The sequence below is a fragment of the Dasypus novemcinctus genome, chromosome 14 (genome assembly GCF_030445035.2).
Source record: "Dasypus novemcinctus isolate mDasNov1 chromosome 14, mDasNov1.1.hap2, whole genome shotgun sequence".
Taxonomy (NCBI): Eukaryota; Metazoa; Chordata; class Mammalia; order Cingulata; family Dasypodidae; genus Dasypus; species Dasypus novemcinctus.
The window spans coordinates 31,415,638-31,438,291 of record NC_080686.1 but is presented as its reverse complement, the minus strand read 5'-3'; the positions used below and the strand labels follow the sequence as shown (position 1 = coordinate 31,438,291).

Below are 22,654 nucleotides of genomic sequence, written 5' to 3'. Positions count from 1 at the left end.
CTACAAATACAGCTGCTGTATGGGATAACCTAATTGACATTTAAATAAGAACAAAACACCGAAGTCCTGTCTTACTTATCTCCTGTATGCATAGTTCAATTTGTAGTCCCTATTTTTGAGTCTACATCCCTAATGTTACTAAAATCTTGAGGATTCCGAATTTCATGACGCTCTGACACCTGTCTGATCTAATTGTCTATTAAATCATTTTGGTCTTTATTTTATCCATAGTCCCCTGCTCTTCCACACATCCCATCTACCCATTTATTTCATGGAGTATTAATGGTTTTTCTTGGGCCTGAAATGATAATCAGCTCTCTCAACACAATTCTAAAATGCAAATCTTGGGAGACTACCTGGAAAGAAATAATCCGAAGTTACGTTTGGTAGAACAAAGGTTTTTACTCAAGGGGAAAACCTGGCCTCATACTGGGTGGATAATCCAGTGATAATCCCACTTATTGCCGTATGAAAGCCAATTCCACTCTCAAGACTCACAGTTTAAGTCATGTCATCCCCTTGAAAGGGGAATGAGAGGGTGTGATGACTGATGGATGGTGCAGTGGGGATAAAACAGCACTGAACTTAATTAGAAGACTTTGGTTCTAGTCCTGTCTCTGCTAGCAGGTGGCTAACTGAGCAGTAATATGGACCAGCCTACAATCTCTTGGAGCATCAATTTCTTCATCACTAAATTGAGAAGATCAGATTACATTAGTGCTTCCTAAAATCCCAAAATGCTTGTTCTTCCAGAAGTTAATAGGAACTCTGCAATTTAAAGGCATTCTGTAAAATGAACTCAAAGAAACTTGAAAAAAAAAAAAAACCCACAAAAAACGTGTTAAACACAGTTAAGCAAGTTTTGTTGCTACAAGACTTCCCCGTGTCTTTACTATGCCCATTTTTAGAAGAAAATCTATGACATTTCCTCAAGTCCAATAATAGGAAGTATTTTACCCCATTTTAAAAATAGAATACTGATTATACTTGATCTGTTCATTTAAAATGGTAGAGTTGTTTTGCTTCCCTTGAAAATCTGTCATTAAATAAATGGTATGTTTTTCCATAGAGAGTCTTTCAAATTCAATGATATGTAGGATTTCCCAAAACTTATTTTACCATAGAATCACTTTAAGTAGATTTTCATGAAACTAGTACTCAGAAGAGCACACTTTGGGAAATTCTGCATTAAAAAATTTCTAAGTTATTTCTCTGGTTCTATAACCCAGGATTCAAATGCATATTCCTATTCCTCAAACAAGAGAAAACCAGGCTGATGCTGATGGAATAAAGAAAAATGGGGGAAGCGGATTTGGCTTAACTAATAGAGCATCTGCCTACCATATGGGAAGCACAGGGTTCAAACCTAGGGCCTTCTGGCTCCTGTGGTGAGCAGGCTCACCGCAATGCTGATGCGCGCAAGAGTGCCATGCCATGCAGGGGTCTTCCCCGCGTAGGGGAGCCCCACGCGCAAGGAGTGCACCACCGCAAGGAGAGCCGCCCTGCACAAAAAAAGTGCAGCCTGCCCAGGAGTGATGCCACACACTTGGAGAGCTGGCACAGCAAGATGACGCAACAAAAAAGAGACACAGATTGCTGGTGCTGCCGACAAGAATGCAAGTGAACACAGTAAAATGCACAGCAAATGGACACAGAGAGCAGACAATGGCAGGGGAGGGGAGGAGAAGGAGAGAAAAATAAATAAATAAAACTTAAAAAAAAAGAAAAACGGGAGATAAGAAACACTTTTGGAATGGTGGTATAGGATTCTCTAAAAATATATTCCTCCTTAAAAGGAACAAGAACATAGGCAAATATTGTCAAAATCAATTTTTTCCTCAGAATTCTGGAAATGAAAGATTTTTAACAATTCAGACAGTTGGTGAATGAGGATGCCTATAGGGGACTTCATAAACCTCTGACATATTCCTGAGGATCTAGAAGGCCACACACATGTGCAGGGCAGTGCGCATGCCCAGGAAAACCTGAGAAAGCCCTGTCTCTCACCTCTGGGTGACTTGAAGTTTTGCACAAGTGGAGTTATAAACTTCTGGAGTGTTGGTACATCACAGAGCCCTTTTGCAAAGAGTGGGAGACTTACTGATTCAAGGCATTCAGGAAAACCTTTGTTCAATCATTAGATAACTACTACATTAACTGGGCAGAGACTTCAGTGCTGCCCACAAGGAATACAGATTTTATGGCATTAGTCTAGGAAAGTCACTGAACCAACAAACAGCAACAACAACAACAGCAACAACAAACTCTGAATGGGAAGTGAGGGGCGTTGGATTTGATTTCCAGATTTGCCACCTTATGTTATATTGCATGTCCTGTTTCAACAAAAACAATGAGGGATATGGAAAGAAACAGGAAAATCTGGCCCGTAAACAGGAAAAGAGCAGTCAATAGAAACTGTCCCTGGCAAAGCCCAGATATTGGACTTACTAGACGGACTTTAAACCAGCTATTATAAATATGTTCAGAGATCTAAAGGAAACCATGTCAAATGAATCAAAACAAAGTATGAAAATAAAATTTCATCAAGCAGATAGCCTTAATAAAAAAACACAATTTAGGGAAGCAGACTTGGCCCAAAGGATAGGGCGTCTGCCTACCACATGGAAGGTCCGCGTTTCAAACCCTGGGCCTCCTTGACCTGTGTGGAGATGGCCTATGCGCAGTGCTGATGTGTGCAGGGAGTGCCGTGCCACGCAGGGGTGTCCCCCGCGTAGGGGAGCCCCATGCGCAAAGGAGTGCACCCTGTAAGGACAGCTGCCCGGCACAAAAGAAAGTGCAGCCTGCTCAAGAATGGTGCCACACACACGGAGAGCTGATGCAACAACAAGAAACACAGATTCCTGGTGCCACTGATAAGGATAGAAGCAGTCACAGAAGAACACCCAGTGAATGGACACAGAAAGCAGACAACTGGAGGGGAAGGGGAGAGAAATAAATAAAAAATAAATCTTTAAAAAAAACCAGAATTTATAACAGGAACAAAATAGAAATTTGAGAAATAAATGAAAATTTCAATAGAGGGGGCTTCAAAGGATATTTAAATTGGCAGAAGAAAGAATCAATTAACTTCAAGATAGGTTAATTGAAAGTACCCAGTCTAAAGAATAAAAATAATGAAGAAAAATGAACAGAACTTCAGAGAACTGAGGGATACTATCAAGTGGGCCAACACACTTATAAAGAGAGCCCCAAAAGAAGAGGAGGAAAAAAACGGGGAAGAGACAGAAAGAATATTGAAGAAATAATGGCTAACTTCCTGCATTTGATGAAAACATTACCTACACACATCTAAGGAGATTGACAAACTCCATATAGGATTTAAAAGATAAACACACCTGTACATCATAGTCAAACTGTAGAAAGACACAAACAAAGAAAAAAATCTTGAAAACAGCAAGAGAAAAAGAAATCATCACAGTCAAAGAATCCTTACTAATATTAACAGCTAACTTCTCATCAGAATGCATGGAGACCAGAAGGCAGTGGGATGACTTATTTTTGATATGTGGGCTGAACTTATGACTTCCACTCATATGGTAAATTTACAGTGGAGAAAATTAGTAAACATGACTCTGGCCAGATTATCTAGAGGAACATTATGAGTAATATATCATTTTGATCACATGTAACTCCTGAAATGATAAGATGAGGGAGCTAAACCTCAATGGCCTTAGTTCCAAATTCTATAATTATAATTAAGTCAAAAGAAAAATACCAGAGAAACCAACTTGGGACAATCTACAAAGTACTCCATAAAACTAAACATCATCAAAAACAAAGACTGAGAAACTATCACAGACTAGAGAAAGCTAAGAAATGATGAGTAATAAAGTTTGATGTTTAATTAATTATAATGTTGGTTTTTTTTGGTTTTATAAATGTTAACAAAGGGGGAATTGTGTGAGGTGTCTGTGGGAGCTCTCTGTACTATTTTTTCAATTTTTCTATAAATGTAAATTATTCCAAACTTAAAAGTTTATTTGTTAAAACCCCTGATTAAAAAATTAATGTCTTGCATCATATTTTTGTAAGAAATAAATAAGCATGTTGCAACTTTGAAATTAGCCATAACACTAAATAAATATATAGGGAAAGGCCATTTGCATATACCACACTATCCTATTACATGATACGACTGTCAAATGTTGTACTGTTAGAGAAAAGTTGTCATCTTTAACCTTCTACCATTAACTTCTATTAATCTAAAGTATATTAATCTTTTGAGATAGAAATCCAGTGTTACTATTTTCCAGGTTCCAGAATCTACATTATAATTTGCTTACATGTCAATCATCTTGAGGACAGTAACTATGTATTCTTCATATACCCAAACTTAATCTACAAGTGAGGAAAGAGGCTTAGAGAAATATTCTCCAAAGCCTAATAACACAGTGGATCCAATTATAAAAACACAATCTCCTGATTCATTGTACCCTTCATTTCAGTAGTTTTCAATGTTTAGAATAAGCAAAAAGTCACCTGAGGAGCTTATTAGAAATGGAGAATTAAGATTCTTGTGCACGGAGAGATTCTGATTCAGTAGGTCTGGTGTGGAGTCCAGCAATACGAATATTAAACAAGTATCCCAGGAGATTTGAATATCTGTGGTATGATTTATTTAGTGACTTCTGACCAAAGCCTGAGACTAAAAACAAGTACACTGCTAACATATGTTTTTTGTGTGTGATTTATACTTTCCTACTAAAAACAGAGTAAAGATTAAAAAAATGTTATGAGTTAAGGATTCTGCTTATCTTCTTTATAATAAAAGTTTATAATGCCTCCCATATAATTGTTAAAGTCGCCTTGTCCTGACAGGTGAACATTTATAAAATTTATTTAAGCTCAGCTTTATTTAAAAGTGATGCAATAACCCACAGATTTGAAACAAATAGAATAAACAAACTTATAGAGTCTGGAGCTAGAATACAGGTTACCAGGGGATAGAGTGGTGATAGGGGACAGGAAGTTAAGGCTTAAAATGTACAGAGTTCCAATTTCCAGATAGATGGAAATGTTTTGGTAATGGATGTTGATGAAGGTAACATAACCTTGTGAATTCGATGAACAGCACTGGAATATATATCTGCATATGATTAAAAGGGGAAATGTTAGATTGTATATATGGTAACAGAATAAACATTTTTTAAAAAATGGAAATACACTAAACAATAAACTCGAAACCATGGGCTTTAGTTAATAGTATAATTACAAAAACATGGTGTCATCAGTTGTAACAAATGTTCCACACCGTGTTGGTGATGGGGTGGTGTGTGGGAATCCAGGTTGTTCTTTAAACTTGCTTCTCTAATAAAGAAAAAGAAATTAAAAATGATGCAGCAAGAAATACACCTCTCTGTGAAGATCCTCACATTATCTGGAAACTATCTGCCATGATAATTTTGTTTCAGGAGAAATCAGAGAATTCCAAAAAATTACCTAGATATAATTTATAGACAGCTGGGTCAAGAAACCAATATTACTATTGGAATGATGAATCTCGACCTTCTTCAAGCCTCACTCATAAATTTACAGTGTATGAGCCTCTCTACCCTAAATCAGATCCTGGGTCCCCACAGATTTGTGTAATGTATTTCCTTTCATTTAGAAGAAACGGAGGTAGATGATCTCGCCACATGCATTGAATGCAGGTATCATTAGAGACGCCAATGCTTTCCTGTTTCTAACTTATACATGTCCTAGCACCTGGCTGGTGGAGGCCAGTCTTGACAAGCATTTGCATCACTAAGCTGAGAACTTAGCAACAATGCTAGCAAGTATTCAACTTCCAGATGGTTGCTATAACCACCTAATTATTTTTAAAACCTGATTTATTAAAAAATTGCCATTGTCAAGGGTCACCTCCAAATATAACATTGTTGAGATCAAATCTTTTGGTTCTATGCCTATGGAAAGGAGAGCTCAAGAATGACCTTCTTTACTGTGACAGAGAGAATCTTCAGCAAGATTCATGGCTAAATGGTAAGTTCAATATTAAAATTTTAATGAAGCTATAAATATATTTTGTGACAATGACTCACAGTAACAATTATTATTTGTTTTAAATTGCTAATAGTCCCAATAAACAATCTAGAAAGTACCTGAGATCTATTCATTCATTCATTCAGTCACCCATTAATTAATTCTTCTATATTTATTGATGATTTATTATATCATTCAATAAGATGAAGAAAAAGAACTATCAAAGAATGTGCACCCTCATCGAAGAGGAGACAACTACAACTTTTTTTTTTTTGAGGTACCTGGAGCTGGTGATTGAACCTGAGACCCCTTGAGTTGGTTTTTACATTAGTTTGCTTGTTGTTGTTGTTTTGTTTTTTTTTAGGAGGTATCTGGAACTGAATCTAGGACCTCCCATGTGAGAAGCAGGCACTCAACCGCTTGCACCATATCCTCTCCCTGAGACAATTACAACCTACTGTCAAAATCTTGTGAAAGCACATGGAGATAGGCTAACTGTATTAAACGGCAACAGTTGAAGAATGTTCTGAGGGTTTTTATCTCCTCCACATTACCAAACCACATTTCTCACTCTTAATACCGACTGCACACAAATGGATTTGAGGGGAGGAAAATACATCTGAATTTGGAATTGACTATAGTACACGATTTTGAACAATTCTTTTCCTTCTTTAAGTTTTAGTCCATTCTAAGTTATAGTATATATGTATAGAGCTAATGCACACTGCATTCTATAAAGATGTTGTTTACCTGGTTTGCCCACTTTGGCCATCTATGTGTGGAATTTAACAGTCAGCGTAAAAGTTAAAAGCCCAATTATATATACTGTGTTTGTAAAATATACACACACAGAGTAGCTCAAAAGTGTTTTTTTCCTAAACAATCCATTCTTTGTTATGATTATAATCCAGGAACTAAGATCAAGAGCCATATTTTCTATTTTTCTTAAATATTATTATAATATTAATTTGTTTTTTTGAATTTGGGACAGTTTCTATACACATATTTATTCATTTAATCAGTAAGGATAATTTGTAACATAATTAGTTGATCCTAACATTAAATTTTTTTTATAATCAAAAGTTATCATTAATATAATTCTACAGTCTTATAAACAATTCACTTTCCAACTTAATATTCTATTTTGGTTTTCAGGGAAGAATAACTACATCTCTCTAAGTGCTACACTTCTTTCTAGGAAGTTATAGTTTATGGGCCTCAGCATCACAATTAAAACCACAATGAATCAAGAGTTATAGACTTGAAGTATTGCATATCTTTATACATTCCCCCTAATTAAGTCTAAACTTTTCGCAGAAATTGTTTAATGTTATGAAAATGAAATGCCTTTTTATTGTGAATTTCCTTTGGCTAAAAGCAATTTACCAGTAAACAGCAGTGTCTACTCACGTTTATCTTGTTCTACTTCTACTCCCTCACTCTCTGTGTCACTTGGCAAGATCCACGGCTGATGAACTACCTGCAATTGTTTTAAGGATTCATCCTGCCAAAGAACAAATTTATTTTATATTAAACTCTAATTTGACATTGGGAATAACAATTCAGTCTTAACGAATGACATGTCAAAAACCATAATAAGAATTTCCCCACAACAGAGAAGAGTTCCAAGTTTAAATTCATTTCACATACAGAAATGCCACAAACTCTGAACTCATCCTTTTTTTTTTTTTTGCTTTAATACATTCCTGTTAGTAAGACTTAGCCTTAATAAGAGGAAATATCTAGACTATGTTCCTTCCTGAATAATCTTGGCACACATGCTTGGAAATACAATCATGAAAACGTCAATATAAAATTGCAGAAAATGTTCCTTTCCCATCAAAGTTTGAAAACCCTTTTAATGATAATGAAGGTTAGAAGGATTTGAAGAAGATTGTCCATTTTAGCCTTCACTACTACTTCACTCCTGCCTTCCTCTTCTCACTTCCTTATTTTTGTTAAAATATTTCTCATATACTTCCTTCTCTATGCCCTGTCATTGAGCTACAACAGACCCTCATCATCTCCAATCCTAATTGTAGTTTAATTTTCCAAACCCCTCTAAACCTCCTCACCAGTTCTATGCCAGAGTGAACTTTTCAAGATGCCATAGGATATAATCTTTATCTTGCTCATAATTCTTCAGTGGCTCCTTCATTATTCCCTGGATAAAATCTAAACATAAGTCCTTTCACAAGCCATACTCATCTAGCCTGATCTACCACCATCCCTTCCCCATTCCACCTGATTGATACTTCCACTCCAACTATAATTAAGGGATAGCTCTTTAATTCTGTCATACTCTCTGAACTGCCAACCTTGTTCTACATGTTAAAGTTTCTGCCTAGACTTGCCCCTATCTTTACCTGTCTCAAACACTGCTACTCCCTCCAAGGCTCAAGGTCACCTCCACTGAAAGCCTTCCCTGATCCTCCAAGGCAGAATTCCTCTTCTATTCCTTTATATGCCTATTGCAACAATAAAACTATCACTATATAGTAACTGTCCAATTCATATTTTTCTGCCTCAATAATGGTAAATTTCTAGGCCCTGATTTCCTTTAGAAAATAAGCAGTGTGTGAGTGGCATTAGATGGCATACTGTAGGGGAAGTTAGCAAAAAATGAAAGATATTCTACCTTGGAATTTATAATTTAGGTGTATTATATAAATTATAAATTTTATATAAAATTTATACAAACATTTGATATAAAATTTTAGGAAAATTGAAACTATATAGAATATAAATAATTTTTAGAATTTATTTTTTTCAAATTTATAAATTGTAGGATTTAGTCATGCAGGGTAAATGTGAAAAATATTAGATTTGAAATTTTAGACCAGTATAAAGATCAGCAGAAGTAAAATTTCAGTTTTTTTTTTCCATGTACCGGAGAAGGAAATCTCATTCCTGCAGTCTGTCAAAAATAGAACACATAGTCTCAGATGCTTAAAGAAGAAAAATGAAAAATGATCGTTTTGGTTTTGTAAGGTAAAGTCAAATGACTGAAGCTCTTTACTGAAAACAGAAAAGTTTTAAAGTGACCATGAAAAATAAATGGTTTTAACTTTAAAAATATTTTGGTTATTTGGTACTTTGGCCCAAATATGAAAGTCTGTTTTCATAAGAAAAGGCATGACTAGTAAGTCAATTGTGTTATTGTTCTTCTCGCAATAATTTAGACATCTTAAACAATACTACTGATTGATTTCCAGTTTTAATGGCTTTATTCCTGAACAGATAAGCAGCAATCGACTAGTCTTTGTTTACTGCAAATTACATGAAGGACAAATGGGAATATATTCCAGTAAAATATATAGTTTAGGAAGAATCTGAAAATACTGGAGTAGTAGAAATAGTACAAATATTACTATTATTAAATTATTTAAATATTTTAGTTTGGTTTGCCCTTGAACAGAGCTAGTAATATAATGCACCTGCTTGTTTTATCCAGGCCAACAGGCAGTTCTATATATGCCCAAAGCTCAGCCCATCAGACTACTTACAATTCCTTTTGATGGGATCTAGGGGCTAAAATCTTGAACATTTTTAAAAATAAGAGCTGACATGTTCTTTTTACCAATTTATTCAAAAATCGTTCAGTAAGATCATTAAACCACACTTGAGCAGAGTAAAAACTTTACATAGTCCCAAGAGCAAGTTCCTCTGGGTTACTTCTAAATGAATAACCATTCGTCCTTTATCTAAAACACTTCACCATAGGTTAAATATATATATATACATAGGGAATGGGAGTGGTGGGAAATGGAGACACGTATCACATATAAAACAGTTGTTAGCCCTGAATCAACATATTGTTCTGTGAACAGAATAAGTGCTTTATAAACTTCAGCAGCAGTATTGATATTCCACATGGATAACTTATTTTTAGGCTCTCTAAATCCAATCAATAAGTGATTCATGTCATATGCAGCCATGAAAGTTCAATATATTTAAAGGGAAAAAAAAATGTTCCTTAGCTCAAACTTTCACCATTGGATACTTTATTTCTTATTTAACTAAGTGTATCTTTCCCATTGGTTTTAGTATGGCAATAGTGCACAAAACATCAGTTTCCACATTTCTAAAAGGAATCATCATTTTTATTTTACTTCTACAACCAAAGGATTCCTATAAAATAAGGATCCCAGAGGCATGCTGCCTAAAGTGCAAAATAAAATTATACTCTCATTCCAGATACATTTAATAGAATGTTTCTATCAACAAAGAGTTAAGCATACAATGCCATTACAATAAACTTTCTCATATAATTCACATACTTTAATGAAACTTGAAAATGAACTTTTAAAATTGCTAATGCAATGTCTTATAAGACTGAAATTCATAACTTTTCAGTAAATTATACTTCTGTAACACAGTACTTTGGGAATTATAAAAGGGCAAGTAAAGCATAGGAAGAGGGAAGTAACTAAGTTTGGGGAGCTCTAAGTTTGAAGTAATAGAATCTGGGAAGGGAAAAAAGAGGAAGTGATGAAGTTAGAAAAATATGGTAGATAGTGAAAAACATTACAAAAGAAATGTAATTTACATGACAAATTTGCTATACTATTCTATGTAGTGGGATTGCACTCTAATTTCCTGACAGTCCATTAGGTCGCTTGTCTTTCCAAGGAAAATGCGAGGTAAAATTGTGAAAGACTTTGAAATGGATGAAAGATGACTGGGCTCTAGTCAAAGGAAAACAGGTTGCTTTTCTAGCACATGGTCCTTAAGAGGGGGGCGGAGTGGTCCTTAGCTGGGTCTGTTCGCTCGGTGGGGCAAAATAGATAGACACTTGGAACTAGGCTAGGAAGGAAAGGGGGTTTGTTCTCTGGAGAGGGAGATGTACAATCTCAAATCAGCCTCTCCCTTAAGGGCCTTTCTCACAGATTTTACACCAGTCGAAGCAAAGAAAGCGAATCATTAGGGCGACATTTCTAAGAAAGGTTTGGAAAAATCAGATTTTGCTTTAATCTTAAAATACGCATGGTACCTGGGGTTGGGTAATCTTGGAGTGATAAGGATGGGGGGCTGGAAGGGTTGTAAAGTTGAGTACGGATAAAGATGGATGTGAAGATACAGGTAACGATGGATGTGAGTAAAGATAAGGAAGCACATCATTAAGCAATTTTGGTGGAGCTAAATCTGGCTAACATTAAATCTGTAGCTCTGTGTGCCTCCTGACAGGCGAGCAAGAGTTACACTGAATTTTTCTAACATGATAAGATACAGTACAATGCCTTAATATTTAAGCTATACTGGGTTTCTCTAGTACTACACCGTTACTTATCTGGTGATATTTTATAATTCTGTAATTTGTAAAAATCATAGTAATGCAAATGATTCTTGTTTATAGAATACAAATTATATCCATTGTTATGCAACTGGTTGCCCTACGGATATTGAATAGTTTAGACATCTATTTATTAATTCACTTCAGCATCCCTTATTTGATTATATATGTGAGGTACTTTGAGTTTCCCCAAGAACTTGTTTATTGTTTCCCTCATCAATGAATGAATTAAATAAATCTTGGACATGTGTTCACTTTGTATCTGTACTGGAGTCATGATTATACTGCAAAACAATGTCCTTCAATAACATGTACCTCTGTGTAATGGATGTCATTGAATAAACAGGATTTTCTTTTTTAAAAAAATCCTTTTATCCTGGTTTCCTAAGTCGGATGTTTTCTTATACGTAATATAATAGCAATGTTAGTAAATAATAGTTATTTCAGTTTTTAAAAAGTAAATCCCTGTGGGTGAGAAAAAGCAAATGATCTCTTATTTACTATGGAGGGTAATGTCTTATACTCTGCCCAAAATATAATTGAATTTCATTACTTTAGAAATCACAGAATTCAACACAGGAGAAACAAGACAAGCCAAAATTGGCATGAAAGGTACTTCTAAGACATTTTGCTGCATGGAATTGAACTTCTTTCTAGTTCAGACGACATAGCTGGCAAAATCAGGCTGGAGAGGTTCAAAACTGGCCTGCTTGCTTCCCACGCTCCTTTTCCTGTCTGACACCCTTGGAGACTGTGAAGCTGCTACTTGACACCTTGAGTTAGTTCACATTCATTCTTTCGCCTTTCCCAACTAACTCAAAAAGTTAGAAATGACTGACTTTGGCTTTTAGATCTTCATAGCCTCTCAACTATTAAAGTTAACAATACTTACCTGATGAACAAATATTTAAATTACTTACCTTATGAACAAATATGCAAATTACTACATGTTGCTAATGATTAGGGGGGAAGTCAGTAGTAGTTTGGTAGCCCTGAATGAATAGCAACACTTGCAGCGCGTGTCCTCTACCAGTTTTGCATTAAGGCCACCATGGAGAACATAACAACAATAACAAAAAAGGATAGAAACATCTAGATTGATGTGTCTTAAGACATTCCTTAATTCATCTTATGCTATTTTTAAAAATTTTAGTAAGCAATTATATAATGCTTTTTATGATCCAGAAGCTATTCAAAATGTTTTACAAATACTATCTCATAACATTACTTCATAATCCTGTGAAGTAGGTACTTACTATTACACTCACTTTACAGATGAGAAAACTGAGATATTGAGAGGATAAGTTACTTGTCCAAGTTGTTGAGTGAGAGTCACTACTGACCGCTAGAAATCCAGCTTGAGAACCTAGGCTTTTCAGCATCTAGTCTATGCTGCCATTCAATTTTTCATCTGGGAAATGTTATATTTTAGATGGATTAAATTTTCTATGAAAGGTATGGCAATTGAGCTTTGGAATGACTTAATTTTAATAAGTTGCCTTAAATTATCATTTTTTGAATGACTATTAATATTATGATTCTAAAAGCTAAAATCTCTACAATGTAAAATTTTTATCACTACTTTGAATTTTCAAGTGCCTTTCAAGTAAAGCACCTGTACTGCTATTTTTTTTTTTTTTAACTATCAGGAATATTTTGAAAATTAGAAGAAGTAGACTGTCATAAAAGGTCTCATTTTTTATTTGGCAGAAATACAAACCCTAGATTAGAAAAACAACACATTAAAAATTACAAAATAGAAAATAGAGAATAGAAGTTCTATTTCTGCTTTACTTTTAGAGGAAACCATATAATTTCTTTAGCTTTTATTTAGGTCTAAACAAAATTGTCAGACTTCAGTGGTTATGATTCTGCCTAATTATATGAATAAAATTTTTAAAAAGAGCCTTCGATCTGCAGTGTTGTCCAAACTTTTAGCAAGAAATGTTAAATATATTAAAATGTTAAACACTTTGGTTTGTTTGAGTTTTAGAGTACACTAAATACAAGCAAATGTTTGCTAGCTTAGTTTAAACTTCAATATTCTTAAAATTTACTAACATTGCTCTATGTTGTTTGCTGATTGAACTAACTCTTATTCAAAGAGCACAGAAGTAAAATAAGAGCAAAAGTGAGAAGCACCAAAAGACTGTTATTTTATGGCTTACATAAAATGGATTAGCACCTGTGGAAAGACACTGACCATTCAATAAATTCATTAATTAAGGTCATATTTATAGTTTTCCTAAAAGGGCTGATGATTTGTTGATTGAAGACAGTACTGAAATCTAAATAACAATTAATATTAGCTGGCAATATTGTGGGAGATTGAAACCCTAGGCAGTTCACACATGCTTCTGAATCTAATGAAATAGATTAACTTAAAAAAATTATGCTTGATGCTTGAAAGAAGATGAAAAAATGAAACTCAAATTCACCCATAGAGATTCTTTACTTACCTCTATTAAATAAAATTTGGAGATTTTCCATGATACATCCAGGCATTCTCCAGAAATAATATTGGAAAAGATACTCTGAAACAGTGCTTTTCAAACTTGAAGGTGCTTATGAATCACATGGGGATCTTATTAGGAGGCAGATTCTGATTCTTTGAGTCTGGGGAAAGGCCTGAGATTCTGCATTTCTAACTAACCTCCCAGCTGATGGATACCAACGCTACTGGTGTGAGGAGTCTTGGAGCCCTTCAAGGAAAACTCACAAATTCTCAACCTTCTTGCCACATAAGCAGTACAATGTGCACTTTTAGATTGCACATTTGTAATAATGGAGCAAATAAGGACCATTTTTCTCTCAAAGAACTGTAAATTACAATAAGACTTATACTAAAAGATTTGCAATCTGCAGTGCATTTCTTGTGTCAGCACTTCAGGGCTTCCTGTCCTCTCCCGTGTTAGATCTATACAGGACAAATTACAAGGGTGCACTCGTGGAGGTGGCCCTTCACGACCCACGTCACCATCAAGGGGTGAATGCTAAGCCAAGCACGTGGGCAACCACTCAATCCTAAAGGGATATTCTATTGATGTTCATTTCAAAAACAGTATCTTCCTCCCATTGAGTGACATTCAGTTCTTTCATGAATTTTGCTGGATTCCTGCATTAGTCATTAAATTATAATTTAGGGTTGGTGCCTTCTTTTTTTTTGCTTTTTATAGTCTGACTTTTCTAACTTTCATTCATAACATCTGCCTTGTTAGTTCCTTTTATTCCTTTTGTCACTACCCATCCCTGTGTCTTTGGGAAAGTTTCAACCACCTCCAAACAACCAGATAATCCAGAGATGTTAAGAGTCTTGATGGGATGCTATGCACTATGCTTTTTTTCCCCTCCACGTGACATTTTCAAGGAAGTTTATTTATGGGTAATTACACTCTTTGTGAATATGTGTACTGACTATATAGCATATCAAGTAGGTCGCTCATAAAGGTCTTTTGAATGGGTTCATGTATACAAGAATGAAGTATTTAGAGAAACAGATTTTGTCTTGCTGAGAATATTCAAACTAAATATTTGATATGACATTATCACTAAACTGTATCTCCAGTTTCCTCCACCGGCACAGATTCAGATGGCTAATGTAGCAATCACTGTGGTTTGGATGCAGATCAAGTTTTAGGGTCTGTGCCCACCAGCTTATCCCAGAGACCCCAAGTGCAGTTTTCAGAAAGTCCAAAGACACACCCTCTGACACTGAGCATCACTAGATAGCTCCAAAATAAATCCAGAGTTTAAAAGACTTTTCAACAAAAATTAAAATCTGCCATACATTTTAATCATCGCAACAGCACTTTGCATTATGACTTGCACAAATAATGGCCTTCTAAGTATTTGTCACATGAACAAATGGCAATTTTGTCCTGATTTAAAGTTCTAAAAGGCAGTGATCTTGTCTTACTTTTTGTGTGCATCCACTAGAAATGTGTTTGTCATCTATTGGTATATCAACTAACAGTATGTTAATGCTGTTTTACCTTCATTTTCAGGGTGACTGAATTGATACACAGTATCTCCCTATCTATGAGGGAAAAAGAAATTCTGATAACATTTATTATTTTTGTACATATAGGCAGTCCAGTGAACATATATATTGGAAATGCTGCAAGTAGATCTAGAAAGTCCAAGTGAGTGTTTCATCCTAGATAATAGATTGATTTCAGATTATGTTACAAGTCCACCTTAAAACTCACTTCTTCCATGTGGTTTTTCAATGAGTGTCCCCCACTGGAGGCTTCTCCCTAGAGGCAAAGAGGAAGAGAGGTTGAAAGAAAAGTCAGAAAAAGGAGAGAGAAAGAAGAGTAATGGAGAGCAGTGAAACTTGGGAACAACCCAAAACCTTTAGTATTTCTGCACCATCTCAGCTGATATTTGTGAGTTTATCAGTTTGGTCCCTACTTACTCTTGGAAGGTGAGATTAATTTGCTCAAGCCAACAATACATATTTTAAATGGAGTTTAGCGCATTTCAATGAGTTACAGCTTAACATTGTCAACTAAATCTTAGAAAAGAATGTTACAGAAATAGCATAACATTTTCTGTTATGAAGCTTATAAGTATGTTCTCAAAATTAGATTAGATTAAGAAGGCACTAATTCTGTATTCTGTAAATTTGTGTGAATATAGTAACTCATGGACTTAAAATATTTTGTGGCAAGAACACATGTGTTTTTCCAAATGTCTATATCTGGTCTTTTTCACCTTATTTGTATATAATTAGTAAATGTTTCATTATTTTTGCTTTCTACTAGCACTTCCTTGAGGGCTAGTAATCATTGAGATTTAAATCATTGAGATTTAAAATATAAAATTAAACATGTATCCTAAACTCATCTAAATATTGTTATGAAAATTGTCAAAGAAATTGCTAGTGGGGACAAGTTATATTTTCACATTACATGACCAAAGATATTTGGAAATAAAATCTGAGTTAATATAAAATGATACCTGTTTTAAAACTTAAAATAAAGATAATGAAATAAATGTGAATGTAGCTTACATTAGTTCCTGTAAAGTTTTGTTTGCTTTATTAACTTTCAAAGACCATCACATATATTATCTCACTTGCTTGTTTCTTTACGACAGCTAGAGGGCAAGACACGATTGGGCCAATTTTACAGATGAGGAAATAGTGGCAAGTAGTGTCTAAGTGAAGTGGGGCTGGATTTTAAGCTTATACTTTCTACCTCTCTGAAATGTAAATTTTTAAAGTGTGAAATATTAAATTCACTTTAGTTAAAATATTACTATGTATACTCCAAAGCACTTTGAGGAAAGAAAAGGATGCTCATTCTAAAACAAAAACTAAGCTAGGCATAAAATGCTAGTGTTTCGAAAAACTTAGAAATCACAGGTTAAACCACAGAGGTGATAATATTTCCTCCCAAATGGGTTTCTACTAGCGAAAAAAGTATATGCTGTAGTTTAAATGTTTCCAAATGTTTGCAAGCTTGTGGGGTTTTCAGTGAATAAGAAAATGAAAGATAAAATAGTTAAACAAAACAAAAATATGAACTAACTGGAAAAATCAAATCCATATAAATCCCCCAATCTGTGAGTAATTTAAATGAAAGCACACAGAGAAGTCTGAAAACTTATTTCAGATAAACTGTTTCTTAAAAAATTGAATGTGCTGCACTATTTCCCCTCATTTGGACAACTAACCCAAAAGAAGTGCGATGGGTTGTTCTAAGTTTTTCGAATGCTTCCTCTTTGCCTCGGTTGCTAGGGGTAGGAGGATGGAGATGGCAAACTGCTGAGAGTTGGAGGTCTTTTCTTTGGACCCCTGAGGCCTTCTGACTGGGCTCTGGGCATCTGAGGTCTAACAGTGGAGATGCCTAAGACCAATCTGAGGCATGCACAACAGGGGCGCTGATGAAATGAAATTACTTTCAAAACCCAAAGCTATGGATTGCAGGCATTCTTAAAGTATTTTTTTTTTTTTTTAGGCATTTTAAATATCAATTCATCCTAACAACATATTTTGGTGATCACTTGGAAATAGATCCAAAATACTTAAATGTACTTCCCTCGATAAACAAAGAGGGGAAAGGAAATACAAGAAGGCAGGCAGGGGCGTGTGAAGGAGGGAGAGGGAAGATTACGTGGAAACTATGCCTTTAAAAAAAGGAAGGAAAGAAACGATAGTATCTGAAACATGGTTCCACTTATCATGAATTCTTAACATATACACAGTTGTGATAAAAATGTTTTAAATGTGAATAGTAAGTATACTCTAAGCTTAGAGAAGGAACGAAAAGAGGCTCCTAATTACTGCTTAACATATGACAAGGAATCATGGCTGTTAGAGATTAAGGCTCTTGTCTATGCCCCAGTTATTTTACAGTTAAGGAGACATTCTCTGTGAGATGGAATACCCCAGAGGTAGAGCTAAGACTAGGCCTGCAATCTCTGGAATCGATTGCCATTTTTAACTACTCCAGGCAGCCGCTTTTGTTTTAATCAATACATATTCTTTAGTAATCTCTTACAAATCCTTAGGCAAAATGTATACAGACTTACACTGGCACATTTATTCATAAACATGATCTCTGGTACTCATTTCCTTCAAAGTAAGTTCCTTGAGAATCCTGCTTCTACCGGAATGATCTTTCTTGCCATCTCTTTTCAAATGTACTACAGCAGAGCACCCTCCTCAGAAGTACTTGAAGTATCTGGATCCCCTAGAGGAATGGGAGTGCCATATGAATGGCCAGGGCATTTCTGATCCCAAGGAACCCATAAAACTCTACCCATTCCTCAAGCATGTATCTGGCACCTCTTGTGTGCCAAATACCTATTGGGTGCTAGGTGGGTGAGACACAGGAGTGAACAGGAACTGATCCCTGCTATAGAATGTTTACCTTGAAAAAAGCAAATGAACAAGTATTAGGAAAAAGAGCAAAAGTTGTTTGAAATTGGAAAGCCCAAGGAGCAATGAAAGGGATAGGAGGAAAGGGCACTGGACTAGCTTCCTAGAGCTGCCATAATGAAGTACCACAAGCTGGATGGCTCAGAACAACAGGAACTTATTGTCTCACAGTACCCTTGGGTGTCAATGGGTCCACATGGCCCCCGATCCCCCCACCACCCTGTCTGTGTGAAGAAGTCCATGCTTCCCCATGGTCATCAGTCTTACTGGTGAAGGGCCCCCCACCGATCCAGTCTGGCCTCATTTTACCTATACTCATCTTCCCAACTTCAAAGAGCCTATTTCTGAATAAAGTCCTGTGCATGGGACTGGGGGTAAGGACTTGAGTGTTTCTTTTGGGGAGACACAATTTAACCCGTAACAGGCACCTAACCTTTTCATTCATTTAAATCTAAGAACGTTTGTAGGTACTAGATGCATGTGATGATGAAGCTGAAATGGAGGAACTAAAATTAAGAAATTTCTTTTTAAGCTTAGTCCTAAACACTTAGCCAATTGCAGATGAAGGAACTAAATAAAAAGGAGGACTCAAAGCAGGCAGAAGGAATTATTTGTGGAAATGTCCAGATAAGACAGAGGACAGGGCAAATATATGAAACTGCAAGTCATACCAAAGAGTACCATGCATTGAAATGTGTACTGTATTTCAGATGTAGAGGATATCAACATTAGGGGTCACTTCCTAATTTTTTTTACTATAATTTCCTGTAATATATCTGCTAACTTGACGGGTATATGTTGTATTTTCTAATTGCAATATGGCAGATGATAAAGAGCTTAAAAATTCAGCTTTCCACACTCTGACAAATATTAGAGGCAGAAACCATCTTTGATGCCCAAGAGAATGTGTAGTGGTCTATTTCTGAACACTGTATGCAATATCTCAGAAACTCAGAAATTTTTAGAAAGCTCAGAAGTTTTTCAAAGCATTGGCATAGTCAATAAATTAATAGTTTGCTTGTTTTCAGACCTGATATATGGACAGAGGCTGTTTCTGTTTAATTGCCCCCAGTGTCTTTTCAGATTAAGTTCAACATTTTTTTCTGAAAATTTGCCCACAGTTTTATGAACAAATATAGCACCAACGTAGAACACCTCTCTCTTAAAATGACATCTTTATCCAGCAGAGAAGACGGTTGACTGCTTACGCATTTATAAGGGCCAAGAGACAACGGCATTTCAAGATCAGCGGTTATGGTTCGCCCTACCTTTACCTTCCACTGGTGTTAAGGTTATGTCTATACCTGGCAGCAGCAACTTTAGGCTTGATCAGAAGTCAAATATTACTCAGAAGGGACAAACAATACTCAATTCCTAAGCACATAACAAACTTTTCCACCAAAATGAAATTTTTTCTTCCAATTTTTTTTATGGTAAGCTAAACGTGTCCTTTTGTGGTAATGTCCTCACCTGAGAGGCTTATCTTAAAAGAAAGAAAAAGGACAAGAGCTATTATGAGACAAATGTCTGTTACTAAGAATGTTAAATTTCACATTTTAAATGATTAAGGCATTTGGTGTTTAATGATACAGGGCACCTTTGTATTTTCTGAAAGTGGTTTTTCAGTTGCAGAAAGCATTTTTATTCTTTCCTTCCCTGCAATCTTATGATAAAAGGTGAGAGGGGCAAAGCCAGTGATGAGAGGCTCCATGTTAGGGAGGGAGTGTCTTTTATTAGTGGATGCTGGACAAGAGGGAAGACAAGATGAGGGGTAAGTGGCAGTACGAATGGATGGCTAGTGTTATTGATTTTTAATTGCACTATTTTAAGACTAGATTGAGATATATCTTATTGGCGATTTGACTTTAGAAAAATCCATTTGACCTTTAATTATTCATTGTATTACTCATATATCTTTTCTGATATGTGTTGAATATTTAATTGGTCATATCAATAATTAATATTTTCTCACTATTACATAGAAAAGCAGTATTAATTCATTCCTTATAAAATATTTTAATGTGCCTACACTTCAATATACCAGTGGGGAGATCTTGGAAAGTCACAACTTTTTTTTTTCCTGAACCTGAATTTCCTCATTTATAATATATAGAAAACGGAACCATGAAGTTTTGTTCCATATGCAATAGGAACTTCAAAGATTTACGCAAATGTAAAGTGCAGCATTTTTATTTTGTAAATGTATCTCCACTGCTTTACTCATCTATTGGTGCTCCTTCCTCCTGCCTTAGCAAGAACTTACAGATGTTTGAACTTACCAGGCTTTTTCCCCATCTACATGACCTCCTCTTTACTTCCCCCATCCTTCAAGGCAGGTTGTGGTATTCAAATACCATTTCTCACTAAAAGAAACCAGGACTTATCAGAAAAATAGTGATGCCATGTCTGGGGCAGGATATGTACAACATGAGTCTGGAACATCTCGTACCCCCTGATAGACTACAAGGGTCAAGGCAAAAGGACTCAAGAACCAACTTGAAGAAATTCTCCCTGGCCAAAGATGGAATGATGTGAGCTTTAATATTGACAATAATTGCCATAGGCTGAAATCTATCAAGAAACTTTAAAGAACTGGCAGCGAACTTGGCCCAGTGGTTAGGGCGCCCGTCTACCACATGGGAGGTCCGTGGTTCAAACCCCGGGTCTCCTTAACCCATGTGGAGCTGGCCCATGCGCAGCGCTGATGTGAGCAAGGAGTGCCCTGCCACGCAGGGGTGTCCCTGCGTAGGGGAGCCCCACACGCAAGGAGCGTGCCCCATAAGGAGAGTCGCCCAGAGTGAAAGAAAGTGCAGCTTGCCCAGGAATGGCGCCGCACACATGGAGAGCTGACACAGCAAGATGACACAACAAAAAGAAACACAGATTCCTGTGCCGCTGACAACAACAGAGGCAGACAAAGAAGACACAGCAAATAGACACAGAGAACAAACAACCGGGGTGGGGGGGAAGGGGAGAGAAAGAAATAAATCTTAAAAAAAAAAGAAACATTAAAGAATTAGTTTTCTTCAGAAGATGACAGGGAACCTACTCAATGTTCTGAAAACTGGTAAATAAAATAAATAAGTATCCTGCCTTTCCTGTAAGAACTGTAACCTGGCTAACCAAACGGTAAATGAAGGAAAGTATCTCATAACAAAAATATTCCAACTAATAAATAAATAAATAATTATAAAACATCACTATCTTGAAACCCCAATGACGAGATAGATGTTTGCATTAAGCACCAGTGCCTGCTAAGATGATAAAATGAGAAACAAGCCTCTCATAATCTTGCAAAAGAGACCTATCCAGTCTCTGGATCCAGTTGCCAGTTTTTAGGAAATATAGAGGAGTGAAGAACATTTTGAACTGCACCAAGCATATGAAGTTAGCAAAATCTAAACTGTAGAAAAGTCTACAGATCAAATGGCCTGGATTCTTCAAAAGATTAATTGTAAGAAAATCCAAGAGATGGAGGAGGAGCCTAGAGATCAAAAGAGACTTACAGACATCCAATTTTTAAAAGTGGACAAAATAAACGGTAGTATCTAAAGATATATAGTTGGGTGATATATTTTTAAATACAAGTTTAATGTAAATGATTAATATAATATACATGATTAATATAAAAGGAGAGATGATACATATGTGGAGAGGCAGAAGTTGTAACTGGGACAGGGCACATTTATGGGTTGTAAGGCAAAGGTGTATATTTTGACTTGGGAGTTGTTCTCATTACAATAATTAGAAAAGTTATTAAAATATAAAAAACAGCCATTAATAGATAATATTAAACTATATTTTTATAGTCATAAATTTAAGGTCCAAGCAAAACACTTCAAATTAGAGTGAAACTTTATAATATTCTCTTTATTGTTGGCTACATCTTCACTGTCTTCTACCTTACCCCTCACTGATTAAATGTTTTGGTTTAGGTAAAAAGGTAATTATTTGTCATATATCTAGGGAAGTAGTTAAGGAACACTCTTACTGTTAATGGTAAACTAATTTAATTATAACACTGACCTCATAAAAATCAGTTGGCAATTTTTATTTTTACCTTTTGAAATAATCAAGACTTTAAATTCTCTTCTATTAAGCTTTTTTTAAAAAAATCAATGGATGTCACTTTGGAATTGCTTAAGTATTCTCCAAAGTCAGTGAAATATGAATGCGAGATTCATAATTTAAACCAAACACAATATATTCTGTTAAAATTAAATTAACTTGTGTCTTTGCAAAATCACTAAATGACTAAGGTGACCCACTTCCTGAACTGTGACTCAAATAGGAGCATGCAGGAAAACTGATATCCAGTGCTCGTGCAATATCAAGAGTTTAATGGCTCTCATATTCTCAGCCCATGTTTCTTTACTTTTAAGAAGTGATTAACTTCTCAGATAAGTAATTTTACTAGGCATTTCTCTGAATTTAGGGAAGCATATTTCTTTAATAGATGCATGATCACAAAT

The 22,654-nt window shown here is 35.6% G+C and overlaps 1 protein-coding gene across 2 annotated transcripts in view; it reads right to left on the bottom strand.

Annotated features, from left to right (window-relative positions):
• The window catches only part of C14H8orf34 (chromosome 14 C8orf34 homolog), a 441,268-nt gene that overhangs the window by 26,024 nt on the left and 392,590 nt on the right, over positions 1 to 22,654 (bottom strand). For both annotated transcript variants that reach the window (XM_058275622.2, XM_071207845.1), the window contains exons 11-12: positions 15,505 to 15,552; positions 7,414 to 7,507 (exon numbers count right to left, since the gene is read on the bottom strand). In XM_058275622.2, coding sequence (XP_058131605.2) covers positions 7,414 to 7,507; positions 15,505 to 15,552 — 142 coding nt within the window. The remainder of the gene's footprint in view (positions 1 to 7,413; positions 7,508 to 15,504; positions 15,553 to 22,654) is intronic.